The sequence below is a fragment of the Podarcis bocagei genome (genome assembly GCF_964188305.1).
Source record: "Podarcis bocagei genome assembly, chromosome: 2".
NCBI lineage: Eukaryota > Metazoa > Chordata > Lepidosauria > Squamata > Lacertidae > Podarcis > Podarcis bocagei.
The window spans coordinates 58,804,906-58,830,036 of NC_138126.1; the positions used below are offsets into that span (position 1 = coordinate 58,804,906).

The window sequence follows — 25,131 nt, forward strand, 5'->3', positions numbered from 1 at the left end:
CTAATGCTGTGATATCCTTCTGTGCTGCTTCTTTTAAAAATGGCCAGTCTTTGTAATTTTATTCCATGTGTCATCTTTACTAAATTTCTACCTGTTTTCTATACACATTGGGTGTAGATGCAATCTACTTTGCATTTTGTGAAATTTCCATTACTAAGACTGGTGCACAACACAAAACTATTAAAACCAAAAACCTTTAACAATGAAAACTTAAAGAAGAAAGGGAAGCTGATGTTGGAATTGCAGGATTTCAGTCCATCCACATTTTTTACATGGGGCAAAGCTGAAGCAAGAGCAGAAGCCACACTGAAGTCTAGGAAGGTTGAGCCTACAGTGATAGAGGATTGCAGCAAAAATGGCACAGGTGCAATAGAACATGGCATGGCAAGACAAATTTACCCTGGAATTCAAAATGTTATGTGGGAAACAGCTAGCAAGCAAGCATCCAATAGCCTCCTCTTTGAGCTTTCCTGTAAAATCCAGGTGGGCTATTTATTCTAGCAATTCTCTCCTCTAGAAGTAAGATTTTTTTTGGAAAGATATGCAAATTTTAAATGCCAAATTTCCCCTAATACTTCTTCCTGTACTTATAGAACAATTTCTAATTGTAATGCCTTTGGCGTGTGTGCATGTGTTTGTGTGTCATAGATAGATATTCATGGAATTCCTTATGCTTCTATAGCAATGTGTCCCCCATCCTAATAATTTACATTCTCTCTTGTGTTTCCTAAACATTGCATCAAGTCACATGACTACTACATAAATTTAGAACATGACAGAAGGATGTTCCATGAATATAATAGACTCCAAGTTTTTTCCTTCCTTAAGCAAATTAATTTAAGTGTCACTTTCAGTTTCTCATTTTTCTAATCTTCAGTTCAGTTTGCCGTTTCTGCATCAATTTGATTTGGGGGGTGGGGGGAAGTGCCACAAAAATCATATTCATTCTTGTACACATTTCTCCTAATGTACACATTACTGCAAGCAGTTTTTCCTAAGATAATGCATTTGTATATGCTTTTTTTCCAAATACGTGATTTTTGTGTGAACTTCTCCTAATACATGGTTTCTTCATATGCATTTTTTTCCTCTTTGGCCAGGAATGTGCACATTTCAAAAGACAGTTTGCATTCTGGCTTGCCTAATGCAAATTAAAAACGTTAAATTAAAATGCAAACCAAATTTCTGCCATGTGCATAAATTCTATACACAGTGACCTGTGAGTAAGTACAACTAATCTCAATGGAACTTATGTCTCAGTATATATTTATATAGGGCTACACTATTAGACAGCTGTGATCTCTTGTGACAGATGCACAATCGCAGCCGGTCTTCCTGGTTATGAAAAGTAGGAACTTCGATATGGAAAGAGAAATAAAAATTCATTCCTGTGTAAGTCTCAATACCGGCATTATTACTGCATGCTTTGGCAAAAGCACAACATAACTCTTAATAGTTTCAAAATATCAAACCTGCAGAATTTAATATGCTTCCAGAGGTGCATATTTATTACCTCTCATAAAATAATCCTTGCTGTGTAAAAATTCATTGTATTTTCTCAACTTCCTGCAGGAGTGAACACTACAGGTTTCCTATAAATTAGGTTTGTAGCTTGACATGTATTTTAAGACTGAAATCTTTAAAAAGTCTCTTTAAGGGATTTGTCTGCACAGCAGTTTGTCCTGTATAACTGGGAGAGGTTAGGAAAAGATCACTTTGTTTTACCCTGCTGTGATACCCCTGTGACTTAATCAGAAATGAAGACAAAGTTCCTCATATGAATGACAATGAGGCCCTGCAAAGAGGGACAGAAATTACCGTATTTTTCGCTCTATAAGACGCACCAGATCACAAGACGAACCTAGTTTTTGGGAGGAGGAAAACAAGAAAAAAAATATTCTGAATCTCAGAAGCCAGAACAGCAAGAGGGATCGCTGCGCAGTGAAAGCAGCAATCCCTCTTGCTGTTCTGGCTTCTGGGATAGCTGCGCAGCCTGCATTCGCTCCATAAGACGCACACACATTTCCCCTTACTTTTTAGGAAGGAAAAAGTGAGTCTTAGAGAGCAAAAAATACGGTACTATACAGTATATGTGATGAAAGCCATTTAGTCTCTTTAAGAATATTTTAAATTATATTTGTTATATATTAAAATATTTTATGCTAAAAATTGGATCTGAACTGTTATTAACACATTAATTTCTTTAATTTAAAAAAACCTCCTCAAGTTTTATTTCACAGGTTTATAACATTGGGTATGAAATTTGAACTTCCTTTCTTTTCAACAATACTCTTCATTCCTAATACTCTTTATTCCGATTCCCCCCCCCCATTTTAGTAAGTTTCTTGAAACCTTATATTAACTTTACAAAAAATAATAATCCAATTTTCAAAAATATTACTCAAAGTGGTCCATTGGGCCTTCTTCCTGACAATATGCATGGAACTGTAATGTAAATAGATGTAAAATAATACACTATATATCCACAACCAACGCACTATTGTTTCATTAGTGATCTTCAGAATACACCCACAAAAAGCACCAGTATAGATGGGCCCTTCTTCTGCCCCATTTTCTGCCAGATGTATGTGCTCAACAGGACAATCTTAACAATGTTTCCTCAAAAGTAAGTCCTACTGAATTCAGTGGGGATTACTCTCAGGTAAGTAGGGTTACAATTACAATGGTACCTCGGGTTAAGTACTTAATTCGTTCTGGAGGTCTGTTCTTAACCTGAAACTGTTCTTAACCTGAATCACCACTTTAGCTAATGGGGCCTCCTGCTGCCGCCGTGCTGCTGGAGCACGATTTCTGTTCTTATTCTGAAGCAAAGTTCTTAACCTGAAACACTATTTCTGGGTTAGCGGAGTCTATGTAACCTGAAGCGTATGTAACCTGAAGCGTATGTAACCTGAGGTACCACTGTACAGCCTGTGCTCCTCCATATGTTGTTAGACGCCAACTCCCATGAGCCCTGGCCCCCATGGCCAATGGTAGGGGGTGATGAGGTTTGCAACATCAGGAGGACCTCAGTTCAGCTATATCTTCCCTTGCTCCCGCAATAAACCATTTGCTAACAAACTCTGAACAGGACTGGATTGCTCAACAATACAGCTGCGATCAGAAACATAGCTTCTTGAAAACTGTCCCAGAAGAATACTTGTAATTTACTGCAGTTTAACCATTGTTAGGATTGTGCTTTGACTGAAGTCCTATACAATACATGTGAGAGTAAGCGCCCAATAAATTCACAGAATTGCAGAGTTAAAAGGTACCCCCAAAAGCCATCTAGTCCAACCCTTGAAACAAGAATCTCAACTAGTGTATCCATGGCAGAAGGCCATCCAGCCTCTGCTGAAAAATTTTCAAGGAAGTAGAGTCGACAACCTCTGGTCCACTGTTTAAATATCTGTTCTGGGACATTTGCTGGTACTGATGACAAGCTCACCATGGGTAGTTAGTTGCCCATGGGACTTCAAATAAATATTCACAGGACTGGGCTGAAATTTTAAATAATAAATTTATATTTCCCCCAATAATTCCTAAATATCACTGGTACATCTATATTTAATATCCCAATTACAAATACAACAGCTTTCCTAAAAGGCTATATTGCTTTGATTTGGGGGAGTTTTCAAATATTACTTCAAGCTCTTTAACACAGTTTATATTTTCTCTGAGCCCTTCCTCCCGATGAATACCTTCATAGTATTCTCTTTTGGACTGTAATTAATTGCTGTAGACTTAAATTGAACATGCTCTAAGCCTTCCCCATGGTTTACTGCCATCATTTATCTTGTGCACATATCTTCAGCGTTCCAAATACCATCAACTTTATTTATCCCTCTATGCAAATTAAGAAATGTGGACATGTGAGCTTGTGAGTCCTTCCACCCCTCTCTCCTTTTTAAAAACCAACAAAGGATTTAGAAAATGTTGATCAATTATAATCCATATAAGCTCGGGCTGCAATTCCTGGGGATGCTTTTCCTCTTCTCCTGCATCTGCGCTCCTTGTGCCTGCCCACTGCCTTCAACTGCTGCTGCTTATTGTTCAGAATTCCCAAAGTGCAGCTGAACTGTCTTCTGTTGGAGGGGGCACAGGTGGTTGGAAGAAACAGCTTCCCCACCCCCCGCAAATCAAGAGGGGTTGCTCAATGTTCTTCCGATTGTCCCATCACCACAAGCATTTCGGCTTGTCAGGCAGAACGATCCCCCTTCTCTTTCCCTAGTGTGCTGTTCCGAGGGCTCTCCTGGTCCCTCCAGAGCCAATTTGGTGGGTGGCAGGGCTAGCGCAACTCCTTCTGCTCACAGGTGAATTCTGCCCAAGGTTTTCCTGCATATTCCTCCCCTGTCTCTGCACCCATTTTCCTACTCAACACATTGCCTTCCTCCCCATACAGCATACTTACTGGTAGTTAACTATCAGAAGGAGGTGCACATTTGACATCATACCTATTTTGGCCCAGGGGACGTGGGTGGCGCTGTGGGTTAAACCACAGAGCCTAGGACTTGCCGATCAGAAGGTCGGCGGTTCGAATCTCTGCAACGGGGTGAGCTCCCATTGCTCGGTCCCTGCTCCTGCCAACCTAGCAGTTCAAAACACGTTGAAGTGCAAGTAGATAAATAGGTACCGCTCTGGCGGGAAGGTAAACGGTGTTTCCGTGCGCTGCTCTGGTTCGCCAGAAGCAGCTTAGTCATGCTGGCCACATAGGCTGTACGCCGGCTCCCTCGGCCAATAAAGCGAGATGAGCGCCGCAACCCCAGAGTCGGCCACGACTGGACCTAAGGGTCAGGGGTCCCTTTACCTTTACCTATTTTGGCCCTCGGTGCTAAAGCACATGCTTCACATGCAGAAGGTCCCAGGTTCAATCCCTGGCAGCATCTCCAGCTAAAAGGAACAGGTAGCAGGTGATGGGAAAGGACCTCTGCCTGGAGACTACGAAGAAGAGAAGAAGAGTTTGGATTTGATATCCCACTTTATCACTACCCGAAGGAGTCTCAAAGCGGCTAACATTCTCCTTTCCCTTCCTCCCCCACAACAAACACTCTGTGAGGTGAGTGGGGCTGAGAGACTTCAGAGAAGTGTGACTAGCCCAAGGTCACCCAGCAGCTGCATGTGGAGGAGCGGAGAACCGAACCCGGTTCCCCAGATTACGAATCTACTGCTCTTAACACCACACTGGCCAAGCACAGCAGACAATAGTGGGATAGATGGACAGGTAGTCTGGCCTGGTACAAAACGGCCTTGTATGTTCCTAAACCAGAAACTTATTCAGCTGACGTTATGAACAAGTTCATCTAAGTAATAAGGCTGGTTTGCCAGGGCCCTTGGCAGTTCCCCCTTGGCATTGACAAGTGATGGTAGCAGCAACAGGAACTTGCCCAAGTGGCAGTGCTAGAAGTAGAGGAACGAGCAAAGTCGCCCCAAGGCAGTAGCTCTCATCCACCTTACCTTGAGGCAGGTGGCACCAGCCCAACAGCAGTTTCTAAAAGGGTGGCAATCTTTTAAGGTGCCACAAAATGCTCTGTTGTTTGGAGTATTGCCCGGTGAATTCGTGGGTCAGGTAAACTTTGAACCAGGGACTCTCAGATTCACAGATCATTTTCCTGGTCACTACTCTAGTGTAATGCAGCAAGGGGGGGTGGAATCATGACCAATGACCATAGCTGTCAACTTTTCCCTTTTCCCTTTTCGGAATAAGGGAATTTCCCTTTAAAAAATGAAAAAGTTGACAGCTATGCCAATGACATTTGGGGTTACTACAAAGATTGCCAAGACAAACCCACTGGCTGCAGGTCAAGGCCTTTGAGCGTGCTCTGCTTTACACACAAACTCCCCATTTGGTCAGAAAGCAGGCCTGGCGAAGAGAATAGAGAGCTTCACCAGATCAAGCACCTCCCCAAGTGTCAAAGTGTGACTGTAACTAGATCTAAAAGGGAAAGGGGAGGAGGAGCATTATAAAAAGGCTTTTGCTCATCAGACACAATAGGGCCCTTGTACTCTAATGTGGCTGCAATCGGGGGTTTCTGCTGTAGAGACACAGCTGAGCCAGAGAAACCCATCCCCCCTTCTCCCTACCTTCAAGCAATGACATCTTTAGTGTTAACAGCTCTGTTGCTGTGGCAACCAGACTGCTTTTGACAAAGCCACATTGACTGAAAGCAACATGTGGGAAACTGGAATCGCTAAAGCCCTGTGAGAAATGGATTCTAAAAGAAAAATTAGAATTGAAATTTTGGGGGGTGGTTAAAACACAAACACAAACACACAACAGCATGAGGCTCTTAATCTCAGGGCCATAGGTTCGAGCCCCAACATTGGGCAAAAGACTTCTGCACTGCAGGGGGGGTGGACTAGTTGGCCCTTGTGGTCCCTTCTAACTCTATGATTCTTTGCAGCATGCATGAGAGGGGACCATCTGTGCACCATCCAGAAGATAGAATTAATCCTAGTAATATTTTGAACAAGTTCAGAACAGGCCCCACAGTGCCAGCACTAAGATGATCTCTTGCATCTTTTGGGTCTGGGTAGGTAGCATAGCACAAGTGTCTATCACTAGCTGTTTACTCCAAAACATCTTCTTGTGTCAGCTATGCCTGGGGGGGGGGGGAACCATCACCTGGGAACTGGTGAGCTGGGATCATAATTCCTCTTGCCAGTAATAGCCAACCCACTGTTTTGCAGAGTTTTAATGTGTCATTTGTTTCATTCATGCTGTTCATAATTTCACTATAATATGGGTTAAGACTCATTGGGATGATACAAGAACATTATCTGGTCAGATGAATTTTAATTCCAAAAGATTACTGGATGACCAATATTTAATATTCTTACTCCAAATATAAGAAATTACCTACAAGAATATGGTTAGCCACAGAGTGATTTGTTTTGAGCCACTTTCCTTTTCATATTATTTTGGTAAAGAGCAATGAATTCAGAGGTGCACAGCATCATAGCTGCAAAGAAAAGTCTTGACTCACAATTCACCAGTGAGCAAAAAAAATATCAGGAGCTTTTTTAGCTCCTCCAAGAGTAGCGTCCGTTCTTTTTTCGTATTTTAAACAGTACACACTAATGATCATCTTTATCCCTGGATAAATGTAAACCAAAGATTAAAAATGACTCAAATGTCAAGCCCTGAATTCTCTCACATGAATATCTTGAAATATGGACTCAGAAGAAATTATATTTCTCAGGGGAAGCTTGAAACTATCAGGCAGAGTTTAAAGGTGATGACTATGAACTTGCTCCAGCTATCCTGGATTTGAATCAGCTCTCTGGAAGTTAGGAACCCCCACCCCTTCTATTTCTGAACTATAGATATATTCTGTGGATTAGTCAGACAATGAACAAGAGAGGCCCTCTTTAATTAGATATTCTTGCCTTGCTTCCATTCCAAGGTAACTAACTGTGTAAATTATAGCAGAGGTTTCATCTTGAATATGTAAGGTAGAAACTCATTGCAAGCAAACATCTTGGAAGTTTTTAAAAACAAATATTACATATATATTTGCCACTTCTTGTTATCTCTCCCTAAGCATAATTTGTTTAACATCCCTGCATGAGCTGCCACATTGTAAAGAGTCATATTATAGGAAGTGCAGAGCTAATTTGCATGCTGAACTACACTTCTTTCCCTCTGCATTTACAATGTATTAAAATGCAAGAGAGTTATAGCTTAATCTCATTGAGAAAGCGTTGAATCATCTTAAACACTTAGGATGTCTTGTATAAAATACCATCAGCCAGATAATTTGTGTGCTTCCATAGAGAAAGGCAGCACCCCAGGTTTCTACTGATTACAAAAAGGAAGGAGTTCTCATTATTTTCCAACTCATTAAAGAGGCCATCTACTCTATTCCATCTTCATTGGATGAAACACAGCGTGCAGTGGATCTAGAACCAGGAAATGTAGCCAGTAAGGGCTGGTTGAAACATCCCATCCCAACACATCACTGCCAGTGTTCCATGCATAATGCTTAAAATGATATTATCCTATATCCTATGTGTGAGGAGTGTCTGACCACAGGCATTTTACATCCCCGGCAGTGGTTACTTTGGTGTTCAGACAACGCACGTATACAGGCTCTTTCAATGGTGGAGAGCATTCTACCACACTGAGATAGTTCAGGTGGTAGACTCATAATCTCAGAGTTGTGGGTTTCAGCCCCATGCTGCGCAAAAGATTCCTGCATTGCAAGGGATTGGACTAGATGGCCCTCATGGTTCCTTCCAACTCCACAATTCTATGATTCATAAAACTATAACCTGTGGCCACCCAATGACGCTGAATGATACAAAATTCAGGGCAGACAAAAGGAAAGTAGCTTTTCAAACAGCACCTAATTGCTATGGAATTTGCTCCCATAGGAGGTAGTGACAACCACCAGTTTGGATGCCTTTTTATTTTTAAGGGGATTAGACAAATTCATGGAATATAAAGCCATCAATGGCTACTAGGCATGCTGCCACAGGCTTTCCACCACATGCATCTGGTTGGCCACTATGAAAACAGGATGCTGGACTAGATGTTCTTATGGTAGAGCTCTAACTGTGGACACCCTCCTCACAGAAGTTTGGCTGGTGTCAGCATAAAACTTGCTTATTTTCCCAAGCATTGAAGCACTGGCAGTTTATGGAAGTATCCACAGCATTGTTGGTTCTCCAACCTTATTTGCGTATTTGTTTTAATTTCACTTCCCATGTATTACTATGATTTAATGCATAGAACATGGTGTTTTAATACATTTGTAAACCACCCCAGGGCCAAGATAGACGATGGACGGAATAAAATGCTCCTTTAAAAATGCCCCATTTGGCTTCTTTTCTACTGTTAAGTATAATCATAAATAATTACAGCAAAACAAACATCATCTAGGCAGACAAGGAATCTTCTGTTGCTTATTGCAACAGATATGCCAACATGAACTCCGTTTTCTGAGTGAAGGTTCTTATGTAGCTAAAAGGGCACCATCTACAAACAAGAGGGAGGAATGAGCAGGTTCGGGGTATCCCCAAGGTTTGCAGAAGAACAGAAAGTCTTTATAGAAAACACACTAAAGGGGTGGGTTGAGGGAAAAGCTAAATGATCATGTTCTGCGGACATGAAATGCTGGGAATGGAATGGAAAACTCTGAACAAGGACATTCCACATTGCAACACTTCATTGCAAGTTCCACTTGTAACTTGCCCAAAAGTTGGTTGCCAACACCCAGTTATCAGTGATGATAATTTCAGGATTCCAGCTTGTGCAAGTTACAGAGGAAGTATGATTCACTCAGGTTTCCTTTGCTGTTACTTGTCTATAATGTGCGGTGCTGCCTAAAGTCACCTTCTAAAAGTCATAAGTTGCCTGCTAGTTTGATAAGGGAAGTGGCAAAAGGGTTGAGGGTGTTCACTGGTGACTGGTTGCCACTGGGACTCATAGGCAAGGGAAGCAACAGCTGGTGGAGCTATGGTCAATGATAGGCAAAGCCGACCAATCCTAGTTTTCTCCCCTTCCTCTCCCCTGCTGCGTTCTAGAAAGGCAACACTGAGACTAAGAAGGAGGAAGCTAACAATTACTACCTCCCTTGGGTTTCTTGTAAGTAAGAAGGCAGGTAAGTAAGGCTGGACTGCCAGAAGACAAAAGTTAGTGGGGCAGTGACCAAATGGGCCAACCTCCATAGGCCTGGTCTTTAACCTTCCCCACATACCATACCAAGAAAAACCACAAACATAAGGTGGCGGGGAGAATTAAAACACACCAGCTCCTGCAATTCTTCCCTGAATGAATTACCTTAGGTCTAACACATGAATGAATGATACACACCCAACAAACACATAGTGTGGTGCGATAGTTCAACATCCTATGACAGATCTTCAAATGTGCTGAAGTTGTAGAAAGGTACCTTGATCTTCCTAAGGCTCCAGCTAAGCCGTAAATCTGGATAAACTTGTTTCAGTTTGTTGGCAGATTGGAAAATAACATAATAAAGGGAGCAGCCGCATGGCCTGTTTTACAAAGACACATTATGGTTTATACAGACTCTCTACCTTCCCCAATTGCTGCATTTCCACTTTGATGAATTAGAATCAACTTGCTTGAACTCTCTTAAGCAATTCTTCTTTTCTTTCTTTTTTTTTTACAAGGCAGCCAACATCATAACTTTAAACATTTAACAATGCAAAACAGTTAATCAGTTAACTTGGGGTTATATCGAATGCTAGTCCTACTCACAGTCAACCCACTGAAATTAATGACCATGACCAACTTAGGTCCATTATTTTCAGTGTGTTTACTCTGAATAGGACTAGCACCAGGCACAATCCTTCGACTCCAAACTATCTGGTTACTAATAGGATCAGATAGCTCCACTGGTTCTGATACCAGCAAGGTTGCAGTTTCGATCTCCATATGGGGCAGCTGCATATTCCTGTATTGCAGTGGGTTGCTCTAGATCAGCCTTTCTCAACCTGTGGGTCCCCAGATGTTGTTGAACTACAACTCCCATCACCCCTAGCTAGCAAGGCCAGAGCTCAGGGATGATGGGAGTTGTAGTTCAACAACATCTGAGGACCCACAGATTGAGAACCGCTGCTCTAGATGATCCTCAGGGTGCCTTACAATTCTATGATTCTAAGGTAATTTAAGCCTCACACCACCATCTGCAAGCACCCACAGAATCACCAGAATGTAGCATAATTAATAACATATCAAAGCCACAGGTTTAGGTGCTGCACCAAAATCATAATGAACTGACATAAGAAATAAGCTTTAACAGAAATGAATGTTGTCAGCCTTTGTAAGATACATTTTTAAAATACACCTAGGTAACTCCCCTGGAAGCCTTGTAAAGACTGGGATTTACTACATTAATCTCTCTATGGGAATTATCACCTAGCTGTAAGATACATGTTTAGCATAATGAGAAATGAGGAGTGTTTTGCAAATGATACACTATAGGAAACAAGCATTTCTTACACATATATTATTTCCTTGCAGCCAGACTCTTAATGTGCATTTGTAGCCTTTAGTAGATTGCCTGGGATCTTGGACAGGGCATAGAAGAGTTCAGTCAATCAGGGTTAGTCACACTACACTTCCTCCGCCATTTAAACTGGATTTCACCATGTTCATACCCATATGAAAGCTGTGGGAAGTTTTGTACTGTTAAGCATTTGAAATGTTTCACTCTAGATTTGACTGTTATTCCTCTGGCAGGAGAGGCCATGCGGATCAGTATCAGACTAGCTATAACAAAATTTCTTGTTCTGCAACAAGTCATTAGCTCACAATATATTAGCTCCCTGAAAGGAAGAGTTTTGATCCCTCATAATCAAAGGAGACTTCAAATAGTCCATGAAACTACTGTTGAACTCATTATCGAGGGGCTGACTTCACCTGTACTAATCATTATTAGTGCCAAAATATGACCTTTTTAAAAGAAATGCTTATCCATATTTTATTTCTTAGGTGTCTAACCATCAATTACATATTGAGCAAAGCTAAATAAAAACATATGAATATATTCTTCAAAGGAGCTATTTCAAGATCTGCAATATAGCTTCCTGCAATACATATTGCTGAGTCTCTAACCTCTGCAATATGCTACTTTCATGTGACCTGGAGTAATAGTTTGCATTTCATTGATAATTAAAAAGGGGATTGCCTATTATGTGTATGATTCAGTATAATGATTTGTTTTCTTTCCTGCAAATCAAATCCTTTAATGTTGCTTTAGGGAACCACTGACAGGGCTAAAAATGCAACTGTTTGCTTCGTCCCAACAAATAATGTCATTTGGAGCAATAGAAAGACCCACTGCCCCAGCTTGCTAAATCTGGTTAATATGTCCCTTTGATTATTTATATTATTTTATCAAAACCAATAAGGGGGAACCCCTGCACACCATGCAATGAAACACACCGTACTCTAATGCACCTCTCCCTCAATAATTAAACACTGTGAATTATAATTCAGTGTATTCAGTATCTGATAGACATTGTATTTTCCAAATAAGGAGAGAGTGGGAAAAGAAGGAGATTTTATGTGCACATGAAAGTGCTAACCACACAAAAGCAGCCTGCTCTGAGCTGTCACTGAGTCATGTTAAAGCAATTAACAGGAAGAGGCCACATAAGAAGCAGTATGAGCCCTTGGCCATCATGTTGGCCTGGATGGCATGAACTAGCCATGCTTATCCTTCTGTCCTTTTAATTCCATGCATTCCTTCCACTTGGAAATGCTGCCCTTAAGTAGTTTGGCTTACGAGCAAGAAAACCAGTTTGGGTTTTCTAGACTAAGCCAGCAGTGTGTGTGGCATTTCATTCGAAGGGAAACAAAGTTGACAGCACTTCTAAGAAGTGCATAGATAATTGCTATGCCAAGCGGGGCAAATCAAACCACTTAACACTTTAGGAAAATAACCAAAGCCACAGTTAAAGCTCCTGCAATGTCTTTGGGGAAGCCACATTTTATATTCCCAGACTAAAATTATTAGTGAGCATTTTGAAAAGGTTCCTCTAACAGGAACTATACGAAACAACATGGACCTCTCAATCACAATGTGCAGTGGTTGAGTGACATGTGGCTCTGTGGTTGTGTGTTTCAGTCCATTAAAAACCTTTTGCATCAAGTACTTAAGTAAAAAAAAAAATCTTTCTATTGAATAGTCTGTCCAGATACAGACTGTTCTGATTTGGTTCCCACAGTGAAAGAAAGCTTTTTGGCAAAGAGAAGCCATCTGCCAAGTCCAGAAAAGCCTTGATGGGGAGAGTTTGGTGATGTCGGAAGCCTACTGTGAAACAGCATTCCCAGCAACAGAAACCACCTTGGATCTCAGAGCACTGGTGCAGATTATCTGGTTGTGTGTGCCCATGTATCTCTGCAAATAATGGATTTCCCCCACTCCTACTTTCTGAATACAAAGATGAAAACACAAAATGAAAGCATTTGTATTTTATTGTGTATTGAGTGTTCCTTCCTACTTATAATTATCTGGGATTGTTAAGATGAGCTCAAATGATAGCGCTGGGACTATTTTAAAGTTGTGATTTTTTGAAAAAGAATAAAATTGCATATATAATCCTTTCAAGAGGGTGTGAATAAGACATTGAGAAAGGCTACTTGCTCTCCCAGCAATGCCATTCCTCTTGGCTTCTCTTTTTAGTCATTAAAGACTGAAATTTAGTAGGTCTAGACAAGTCATTTTGTGACCCTGGCCAGAACCCAAGGTCAGCAAGGTCCCACATCTGCTAGGGTGTCACATCCCAGCAGGGAGACCACCGACAACAGCCTCCACCTCTCACTCTGCCCCAGACAATAGTGGTGGTGAGAAAGTGGAGCAGTAGATGCCACACTGCCTGCTTGCTGGGGGCAAGCAAGCAGACAGAAGTTATGATGAGAAAGAGGACCAGCAGCTGGTGCTAAGGGCAGTGAGGAGGCAGATTTACCAAGGAAGTGGGGGATGGGGTGTGTCTTATTTAGTTTAAAATATCTATCAAACACTAACATTATAAAGTATCAGACTAGTGCCCAGAAAACCACAGATAAGTGTAAAATATACACAAAAATTTATAGTACAACACCAGAAGATGGTCACTGGGCAATAATCTAATATTTCATTCAGAAAAGCTTTAGGTAGATAAAAGGGCCTGGAGCATGCATCTGAAAGAGTAGATGGTTGGAATGTGCCTCATCTCGGATGGTAATGAATTCCACATTTAAGGGGCTACAATACTCAAAGCTCTACCAGTGGTGGACTGCAAGACGAACAGTAGGAACTCTTGGTGCCACCAGGAAGTCCTCTACCATGGAACATAGTGGCTAGGGAGGGATGTAAGGGGAGAGGTGGCTTCTTAAGTAGCTTGGACCCAAGTTGTTCAGGGAGTTGAAAATAAGTAAAAACACCTTGAACCTGGCCTGGTAACATATAGGCAGCCACTGCAGCTGGTTTGATAAAGGTGTAATGTGTTGATGATAGCATCCTTAAAACAACGTTTTGCACTAACTGCAGCTTCCAGATCAACTTCAAGGGCAGTCACACAGCAATTGCATTGGAGTCAAGCCTTGAGTAGACAAATGCATGGCCACTGTGGCCAGATTATCACTGTCCAAGAATGGCTACAGCTGGGGTTCCAGCTGGAACCAATGGAGCCTTTAGCGACAGAGATGAAACCGAGGAGTACCCCCACAGTATGAACCTGTGTCTTCAAAGGGAGTGCAATACTGTCCAGACAAGGCAAGTGCCAAATTTCCCAAACCCAGGAACCACCCAGTAAGGTCTGCATCTTGCCAGGATTCTGCCTCAGTTTATTGGCCCTTATCCAGCCTGCCACCACATCCAGGCACCAATTCTGGACTTATTCCCAATTCAATTGTTACAGAGAAATAGCGGTGAGTGTCAGCAGCATACTGAAGACATCATGCTCCAAATCTCCCAATGGCTTCATAGATGTTCAGTAGCACTGGGAACAAAATAGTGCCCTGTGACATCTCACAACTTAACAGTCAGGGTGCTGACACACAGACACTCACACTACTCTCTGCAACCAGCCGTACAGGTGAGAGAAGAACCACTGAAAAATGGTGCATCCAACCCCCAACTCACAGAACTGATCCAGGAGAATACCATGGTCAACAGCATCTGAAGGGCCTTACAAAACCTGGAGTGAACCCTGAATTTCAGCATTCTGTATACTCACACAGGGCCAGAGGAAACAACTGCAATTAGGATATGGATTAACAGGATTGTCGTTTGCTCTCCCAACCCTGCTGCTAACTGTAGATAGCAACATTGAGTTGGAGTTAGTGCCATGGAAGCACATTTCTCTTCCAATATTATTGTTGATACACAATTAGAATCAACATCAATATGTATAGACAAGGCTCCCAGGTGTGACAGAAATTGATCAGAAACAAGACCTTTACTATGCCAAGACACAGTTTTCACAAATCATGAGCATCTTAAGTTTTGAATATGCAAAGTGAATGAAAAACCTACAGTGACTAGAATACACATTTTGAAACAAATCTTCTTTTAACATAACCACTATTAAACACACCCAATTGACTTATTCCATGCTAAAGATGCTCTTAATGTCACTTGTGAAAAAATGTCCCCAAAATTCTAGTTTGTTTAACACAGAGAGGGATCTATAACAACTAGTTAGGAGAATGAATGAATATGTGAACGTTTATGGTTAACGGCAAATAAACTGAGGCCAAATAAGAGTATGGGCAATCAGCTTCTTGCTGTAATAAACATAAAGAAAGTAATTGATCAGCATTTCTCTGTGAAAAATAATGATACTATCACGTTTTATATTATATAAAATATGGGAAGGAAGGAGAGGGAGAGGGAGAGAGGATTGAACTACAAATCACTGAAGGGTGCGTGGCAGAAGGAATGTGCTTTGCTTAACACTTAACACACTGTGTGCAGGGAATTGTTTTGTGTGTAGCATCCCATTGTGTAAAACCCTCCCCTCCAGTTGACAGTATGAAGTGGTACAGTTCAGGTACAGAGTTACCCCCTCATCTGCTGTTTTGAGAACCAGGCTTCAGCCTCTCTGTGGAGATCCAGCTCAACAGTCTCTCAACACTGCAATCTTACTCTCAAGGTCCACCGAGCAACAGTACTTATTCCAAATAAGTTTATATGCTACATGGGATCGCAGCCTAGATGTTACAGTTGCATGCAGAGCCTTGCAAACAGAGCAGCATTTCTAATTATGAAATTGTGACTGAATGACCTTGCAAAGAGCCCAAAAATAAATATAGGGCAGGGGTAACCAACATTGTGCAAGAACATCTTGATGGCCTCACACTGGCGTATTCATTCAGGTGAAAATAATACTTGTGTCACCCAAGCTTGTGTGTTCTTATGCATGTTCTTTCAGCAGAAAGCCCAACTGAGTTCAGCTGGACATGCTTCTTGGTGAAGGTGTCTAAATGGCAATGTTAGTGAACAGACTCACCTTATACATGTTTCCTCAAAAGCAAGACCCACTGTGTTCAAAAGGTCTTATTCCCAAGTATACGATCGAAGCCTTAAATTTGCTTCTTTGGGTACAAAAGGGCAGATTATGTACTACAGATGCCTATACCAATCTGCAGTAGTATTTGTCTGAAGAATGAGGAGCTTTAAAAACACCAAGAAAACGCATATGAAAAGGTGCCTCAGCACGCATGGAGACTTGGTTAACATCTTTCTTTGCACATCAAGTCCAGCCTGCAGCATAATCAGGTAACACAATATTGATGTGACATTCAATTGCATCAACATGCACATACAATGGGCTAAGCGCATATATAAAAAAAGCACATCCATACTACTACACTTGAGACAGATCGTAAGAGATTTACCCTACAAACCTATACATGTCTACTGAGGAAAAGGTTTCATTTTTTCAGTGGTGCTTCCTTCCAGGTAGGTGTGCAAAAATCCCAGCAGTTTCAGGCTGCAACCATATTCAAACCTACTAGGGAGTAAGCTGCATTGATCTCAAAGGTAATTCTGAGTAAGGATTGCACTGTGAATATATCCGCTACTTACTCTTGATTTAGCAAAGACAAGGCAGTGCCAAGTATGATGATGTCCTGGTCAAGATGCCCTCCAATGGCCCTTTGGTGACCACCTGACCCAAGCTTACCAAAGGATGGATGGGGAGAAATGACAGAAGAGATGGCAGCCAGCCACAATGAGAGTAGCATAGCTCCTACCACCTGACAATCCCTTAACCCAGTGCTGTAAAGAGAAGCACTTGGCAAGTCAACTCCAGATGGTACTGCCACTGGCACCATCTTCCTAACAGCCAACAGGTTCCTTTCCACCAGTGGCGTAGCGTGGGGGGTGCCAGGGGGGCCGGCCGCACCGGGCGCAACATCTGGAGGGGGCGCGCTCGCTGCCTCCGGAGTCGCCGAAGAGCCTCCGGCGCAGGCTGTAGCAGAGCCCCATGTCTCGTGGAACCGACGAGCTGTGCGCGCGCCCGGGCTGAAGGCGTCCGGCAGGCAGCGGCTCTCAGCGCTCGTCGCGGTCCCCGCGCGTCAGGGCCGCGGAGGACGCGCCAGGCAGCCCCTACTCACAGCCCCGCCTCCGCTGCTGCTGCTGCAGCTGCTGGGCCATGTTGCATTTTCCTCGCCTCTCTGCCCTCCTCCTCCTCCTCCGGGCAAGCGGCGTGGTTTGGGCGGCAGCGCCAGCGGCAACTCGCCTCAGATCACCTGACGCGGCAGGTTAGGGGTTGGGGGGGGCGCAAATTACTTGCCTTGCCCCGGGTTAGGGGGCGCAAATTACTTGCCTTGCCCCGGGTGCTGACAACTCACGCTACGCCGCTGTTTCCCACCACCTCATATCCTCCAAAACTTTGCTCATGGAATATTGGGGACACCTGCAGAGGAGTGTGCAATTTCATGCCTCCCCTCCAGGCCTAGCTAAAAACATAAGAAGACTCTTATTTGATGAGGCTGATGTCCTACCTAGTTCAGCATTCAGTTCTCACAGCAGCCAACCAGATGGCAAGTGGAAGTCTACAAGCAAGACACGAGCACAACATGCTCTCCCACTCATGATCTGGTATTTAGAGGCATATTGCCTTGGATAAGGGAGAAAACATACAGCTATCATGACTAGGAGCCATCTAGGCAAACCAGTATATTCCACTGCAGTTACACTTCTTGTTTGCTTGCTTACATATATATGGCAACTTAGCCATATAATTTATTCAAGGTTATATCAGGCTGAGGTATACGCCACCCTCTGATTTCATTCTCAGCATCCTTAACTGCCCGGAAGGTTCTGGCCTAGCCTGTTAGTCACGACCTTGTTTTGTCACCAGTGTCAGTTCCATAAGTATAATAAGTGCACCATATAATTGGATGTTTACTCTTTCAATAATTAATCCAACTTAATTATTCTAATCATCATCTGTTGAAAACATTTTTGGCAAATAAAAAACAACAACAAAACTCTGTTAAACATTCCAACAGTGCTCCCCCAAAAGTGCTTTAAAGTATAGCAGTGGATTAACACTCATCCCTGCAGTGGAAATTACCACAATATTAACTATGTATGAAATATATGTTATACATCTTGAAGCAGCATTTGTTACACTGCACCAATGAAAAGGACTGTAAGTTCTAACAGAATAAAAATGTAACATGACGTTAAATGAAACAGGGTGCTAATAGACAGGGGTCGTTGAGTCTCAGTACTATTGGTCTTGTTGTCAAATCCACATTAAAGTGTTGTTGGAAATGCATTTTTTTAGTTTCTATCTCAGATCTCTTGCACTGCTAAACTCAGTAACTCAGGCAATATTTTCCCGGTTCACCACAGTGTAGCATCATCAGAATTCAAATCACTATCTGACTCACCGGCCGGGCGGGGGGAGGGAATAGAGAGAGAAGAGAAGGAAGCATATTTCAGCCCACGCAAAGGAGCAAAATAATTTTACAATTAGTAATTTAAAACACTAATTCAGGGACTACTTCGAAAAGCCTTAAAGGTTTGGAACAACTAGGCCCTCAATAACATAAGGTTTCCATGCAATTTAGAGAATTTCTAATTCAAATTCTTCAGGAGCATCTAGACCACTGCAGCAGAGAGCACAACACTTGTCTTTAGCCTCCAAATAAGGAGAAACAACAGCTTGTTGTAGTTGTTTAGTCGTTTAGTCATGTCCGACTCTTCATGACCCCATGGACCAGAGCACGCCAGGCACTCTTGTCTGGAAACAACAGCTACTTACCTTTAAAGCACATTTCCTCCCTGTCGCCTTGTGAAAGCACTCCATTACTTTGCCATTGATGCCAAGGCCCAGCACCCGCTTAGAGATTTTGTAGTCATCTGTGACTGCATGTTTCTTTATTTCCCCCTTGACAGGGACAGCTCCAGCAGGCAAAGGTCTTGTGTTGCTTTTGCTGTCCTCCTGGTCCTCGGGTGGGGGTCCCTGCTGACTCTCGCCTTGTTCCATGGTAGGCAGAAGCAACAAATTCAGAAAAAGAAGTGGCCAACCCAGCCCAGCCCAGTTCCGCCTCACATTCACCGTCTTCCGCAAGGTACCTCCATCAAGTAGGTCAAGACAAACATTTCAAGGAGCCTGGATCCATTTCCTAGGATTCCACTAAGGGATCACCTTTAAAAAAAAAAAAGTGAACAGGCATTTTTGTTGATTATAAAAAGCATGAGAACATAAGCCCTGCTATGTTAGATCAAAGTCCCATTTAGCCAACATCCTGTTTCTCAGTGGCCAGCCAGATGTTTATGGGAAGCCCTCAGGGAGGACATGAGTACAGCAATACTCTCTCACTGTTATTCTCCACCAGCTGGTATCCAGAAACAAGTTGCTTCCAATCAAGAGTGGCCAGGAGTAGAAAAGGATAGGGCTCTTGCACCTTTAACCATAGCTGTCAACTTTTCCCTTTTATTGCGAGGAATCCTATTTGGAATAAGGGGATTTCCCTTTAAAAAAGGGAAAAGCTGACAGCTATGCCTTTAATGGTTGTATAAAAGAGTGAATTTTAGTATGTGTGGCTTACTAGACGTAGCTTCTGCTAAGCAATAAACTGCACTAACTGTAACCATGGTGTGGCTTACTAGGCGTACCTTCTTCTTACCAAATAAACTGCAGTAACCTGCCCTCTTTTTCACCTTATCACCCTACACTGATCCTGGCGGTAGTTTGTCTCAGGACTTGTAACCATCAATAGGAGAACAATGGACAGTTTTCCATACCAATTCCTCTCCAGGTTCTATAGTAGGCCATGTGGCTTATAGAAAGCAATCAAAACAATTCACATAGTAACTTCATGGCATAACATGACTGCAGCAATCAGTTTGACCTGGAGCTGCCAACGTTTTACACTGGAAGGACGTGTGTCATTTAACAGTTGTACAACACACAAATTCAGCATGTGAAGCCCTAGCTTTCACTGTGTTCCATGCAAGAAACAATGCTATTGTTGAATTCCTAACTACTGTGCATTTGCTAAACTTTTGTAAAATAAAAAATAGCATTAGCAAAGAATGACTGCATTCCTTAACTTGCATTTAAAAAGAAAGAAAAAAAGGGGGGGGGAGAATTAGCTTTATAGCATTCAAACTTCAAGAAAGGCTCATCTCAGACCTCCTGAATGTTGGGATATTTGAGAGGGCCAACACTAAAAACTGGTGAATTTTCTCCATGAAGATAGAAAAACAAGGGAAGAGCCCACATGATACTGTTTTTAGACAGTGGTGCTTTGCATGTAACATATTGTGTTTTATTTTACTTATATGCCATTGTTGTTAGTTACCATGGGTGTCTAAGGCAGGACATATACTTAGTAAACAAGACATTTACTTAGTAAACATCATATCTGCGAGTTAGATCAGAGTAATGTCGGTACTTGCACAGGGTAGCAAAATAATGGCATAACCAATCCAGCCACCATAGTACCAAATTAACATTTAAATACTTCCTGTTCAGATTCCAATGTTGGTTCTATTCTGATTGGAGAAGATATTACCTGAGAATGCCCCAAGATCCCAGCAGGCATGGGGAAACTGGGATGGGAAGCTGAAGGAGATTCTTACATCTTGTGGAAATATCCCCATACTCTTACTTTTAACATATATTTAAATTTGGCTACAAGTATTCTGAAGGGACATGGGTGGTGCTGTGGTTTAAACCACAGAGCCTAGGGCTTACCGATCAGGTTGGTGGTTCGAATCCCCGCAACGGGGTGAGCTCCCATTGCTCGGTCCCTGCTCCTGTCAACCTAGCAGTTCAAAAGCATGTCAAAGTATAAGTAGATAAATAGGTACTGCTCTGGCGGGAAGGTAAATGGTGTTTCCGTGTGCTGCTCTGGTTAGCCAGAAGTGGCTTAGTCATGCTCGCCACATGACCTGGAAGCTGTACGCCGGCTCCCTCGGCCAGTACAGCAAGATGACCGCCGCAACCCCAGAGTCGGTCACGACTGGACCTAATGGTCAGGAGTCCCTTTACCTTTACAAGTATTCTGCATGAAAAAACTGAAGGGCCATGGAAAGGACTGGGCTTTAGTATTAAAGGTGACTGAACCCTCTCCTTTCTTTCATCTGGGCCACCCCAAACAGCTGTCTTTAAATACAGGGGTGGGGAACCTTGGGACTTCCAGATGTTGTTATAACTCCCAACCCCCAAAGCCAGCTTGGCCATTAGCCAGGAGTAGTGAGAGTTCATAGAATCATAGAATCATAGAGTTGGAAGAGACCACAAGGGCCATCGAGTCCAACCCCCTGCCAAGCAGGAAACACCATCAGAGCACTCCTGACATATGGTTGTCAAGCCTCTGCTTAAAGACCTCCAAAGTAGGAGACTCCACCACACTCCTTGGCAGCAAATTCCACTGTCGAACAGCTCTTACTGTCAGGAAGTTCTTCCTAATGTTTAGGTGGAATCTTCTTTCTTGTAGTGTGGATCCATTGCTCCGTGTCCGCTTCTCTGGAGCAGCAGAAAACAACCTTTCTCCCTCCTCTATGTGACATCCTTTTATATATTTGACCATGGCTATCATATCACCCCTTAACCTCCTCTTCTCCAGGCTAAACATGCCCAGCTCCCTTAGCCGTTCCTCATAAGGCATTGTTTCCAGGCCTTTGACCATTTTGGTTGCCCTCCTCTGGACACGTTCCAGTTTGTCAGTGTCCTTCTTGAATTGTGGTGCCCAGAACTGGACACAGTACTCCAGGTGTGGTCTGACCAGAGCAGAATACAGTGGCACTATTACTTCCCTTGATCTAGATGCTATACTCCTATTGATGCAGCCCAGAATTGCATTGGCTTTTTTAGCTGCCGCGTCACACTGTTGGCTCATGTCAAGTTTGTGGTCAACCAAGACTCCTAGATCCTTTTCACATGTACTGCTCTCAAGCCAGGTGTCACCCATCTTGTATTTGTGCCTCTCATTATTTTTTTTGCCCAAGTGCAATACTTTACATTTCTCCCTGTTAAAGTTCATCTTGTTTGTTTTTGCCCAATTATCTAATCTGTCAAGGTCGTTTTGAAGTGTGATCCTTTGTAGTCCAACAACCTCTGGAGGGCCATATGTTCCCCACACCTGGGCTAAAGGTCAAGGTAAAGGGACCCCTGACCATTAGGTCCAGTCGTGACCGACTCTGGGGTTGCGGCGCTCAACTCACTTTATTGGCCAAGGGAGCCGGCGTATACCTTCCTGGTCATGTGGCCAGCATGACTAAGCCACTTCTGGCAAACCAGAGCAGCACACGGAAATGCCGTTTACCTTCCCGCCAGAGCCGTACCTATTTATCTACTTGCACTTTGACGTGCTTTCAAACTGCTAGGTTGGCAGGAGCAGGGACCGAGCAATGGGAGCTCACCCCGTCGCGGGGATTCGAACCGCCGTCTTTCTGATTGGCAAGTCCTAGGCTCTGTGGTTTAACCCACAGCGCCACCCGCATCCTGGGCTAGACAACCCCAAATCCACCCACTCTCTGACAACAAACGAGGCAGAAGGTTACCTGTTTGTCTAAGTAAGCAAATGTGTAGGAGGCTTAAGTTGCCAGGTTTAAAGCTGGAAAACTCTCCTCGTCTCTTTTCAGAGATGCGTACTGGAGAGTTTCCCCAAGTGCTGCTTTCCATCATCTCAGATCACACTGATGGAAAAAGCTTCACTTGATTAATTTTTTTTGTTTCTAGGCAGCTTCATGGAAACCCCTTCAAGGTCTAAACTGACAACACTCAACTTCACAGCTATACAGTAGGTGAATAATTCCAGTACAGGAACGGTAGCATGCCAAGCAGCTCACCTGTGCGTGAAGGAAGGTCAGGGAACAGTGCTGGCTCAACAAGGAGATGAGGGGAACCATCTGGATTAGTTAACACATTGAAAGAGTGGTGGGACAGGCAATAGCTTTCCTCACCTATCCTCCTTCAAAGACAGAGCCAGGAAAGCTCATCACCGTGGCTGTGCTAGGGAGGTAGCACTGATGACAGTAGCAGCACAGCATACACACACATATCCAGAGGAGGGCAACATGTTTGGGATCAGAGTGTTCATTCTTCCGCATGTCTTGGCTGGGTAAGTTATTGGCAGCTGCTGAGATATTTATCTGCCTGCCCACCCCAGTATGCCAGCCACCTAGAGCAGTGTTTCCCAACCACTGTTCCGCGGCACACTAGTGTGCCGTGAGATGTTGCCTGGTGTGCCGCGAGATGTTGCCTGGAGGGAGGCGGGTGAGTCGGGCGGCGAGACGGCGGCGAGGAGAGGCCGCCCAGCGCGGGGCTCTCGCCGTCTGCCTGCCTGGCTGCCTGCGAGCTCGGCGGGCAGCGCCTCCGTCCGCAGCGCCCGCCTCGCGGCTCTCATTCCCTGCCCCTGCCAAAGCTCACCCAGCCAAGCCGCGCTCTCCTTCCTGCCTCGCTTTGCTGCCTCCGCCCCACCCCCACCCCCAAAGCTTGGAGGTTCCCCGGCAAGGGGGAGGGAAAAAAATTGAAACTTACACTTTCGTGCGTCCCTCCCGGCGTGACGCTGCGCGCTGACGTCACGGGGCTGTAATGGTGGTGTGCCTCGAGATTTTTTTCATCAAACAAGTGTGCCTTTGCCCAAAAAAGGTTGGGAAACACTGACCTAGAGCACCCACCCACCAGGAGGCAGCAGCAGAATAATGTGACGCCTAATCCAAATTATTCCCCACATCGGATGGTCAGGCCAGCATTGCTCTTTGACCTGTCTCTACCCACAGGTGAGCTATTTGGTATGGTACCCCCTCCTTTCCAGGGAGGCAGTGTTGAGGACTGCAACCCCATTGGGTCACCTTGGGCCAGTCATCCACGGTCTCTCAGCCTAACCTACTTCACAAGGGGGTTAAATGGGAAGGGGGAAAGCCATGTATGCTGCCATATGTCCTTGGAGGAAAGGTGGGATACAAACGTCATAATTACACCTCAGTGGCCTTATCTACTGAGTTCATTCTGTGCCTTGAAGCTACCTGAAGGAAGGCAGAAAGAAAAGTGGGGAGGGGGAAGAGATTAAGGCTGCAAGCCTGACTCCACCTACCTGGGAGCAAGCACTTCTGATTAGTCATTGTTAGGACTGCAGCCTTAAATAGTAAAGTTTCCAGGACTAGATGATTAAAGTATATGAGAAGGAGTTATCTTAAAATTTTAGTATGAGTTGTTGGAGTCGAGACTGTGTTCAAGATTCTGCTCCTTCCTTGGGGTTTCTAAGTTAAATCTCGTGTGTGTGTGTATGTAAATAGGTGCAAACAGTTTAGGCACCATGCAATGAACAGGTGGCCATTTTACATCCTTACTTTGAGCTGCTTATAAACATAGTACCACTTACTATGTTATTTATTTGTTCCTAGGGCCTTACATTTATTCCACACGAAACCCAAGGCAGTACACACGTGGTTCCCACACAGTCTTCCACCCGGGCATCGACCAGACCCAGCAAAGTTGTGTCCTCCTCATGTGCCCGGAGACCATACAGGAGAAAAAACGCGGTGGTGGACGAGATCTCCCCAATTTTATTTCTCACAATATCCACACGAGGTTAGGTTAGGCTGAGAGGAGGCGGCCCGGTGGAGAAAGCGGGAGGGGACCATCTACTGGGAAGCCTCAGGTACAAATATGTCCTGGCCTGCCTGGCACTGCCAGGGAGAAAAATAGTTCTCGAGGCAAAGAGTCCTCCAACCCACCGAAGTCGCAAAGCCCGAGGAAAGGAGGTTTCCTCAGGTGAGCGGCCAAGGTGGGGGCGGAGGAAGAGAGAACAAAAGCGTGGGAGCGGAGCAGTTGGAGAAGCGCAAGGCGAGAGATGCCGGTGGCGGGAGGGTGGGGGTGTTGTATTACCTGCGTTAAGCGCATGCTCCTCACAGGTGGTCGCTCTGTTGCTGCTCCATCAAACGAGCGGGACGGAAGGAGGGGCGGGGATGGGGGCCAGCAGCCGCGCAGCGCCTCGCCACCTCCGCGGCCCAGCCGAGGCTTTTCCTCGAGCCGCGTAGGGCAGACTTGGGCGGCCGCTCATGTGACTCCCCGGCCCAACCCGGTCCCGGCAGAGGCACCCGCCGGGGAGGAAGGAGGGAGGGGCATGCGGGAGTGGTGCGGAGCAGGGGGTGGGGGAGGAGAGCACGTGCTCCGGGACACCTGGCGGGGGCGGGCGGAGGGGGC

At 44.1% G+C, this 25,131-nt stretch overlaps 1 protein-coding gene across 1 annotated transcript in view; it reads right to left on the reverse strand.

Moving 5' to 3' along the window:
- Positions 1 to 24,988, reverse strand: part of MAPKAPK3 (MAPK activated protein kinase 3) — a 79,447-nt gene extending 54,459 nt beyond the window's left edge. The window contains exons 1-2 of the mRNA XM_081177959.1: positions 24,814 to 24,988; positions 18,733 to 19,119 (exon numbers count right to left, since the gene is read on the reverse strand). Coding sequence (XP_081034085.1) covers positions 18,733 to 18,957 — 225 coding nt within the window. The 5' untranslated portion in view covers positions 18,958 to 19,119; positions 24,814 to 24,988. The remainder of the gene's footprint in view (positions 1 to 18,732; positions 19,120 to 24,813) is intronic.
- Between the last annotated feature and the right edge of the window lie 143 nt (positions 24,989 to 25,131).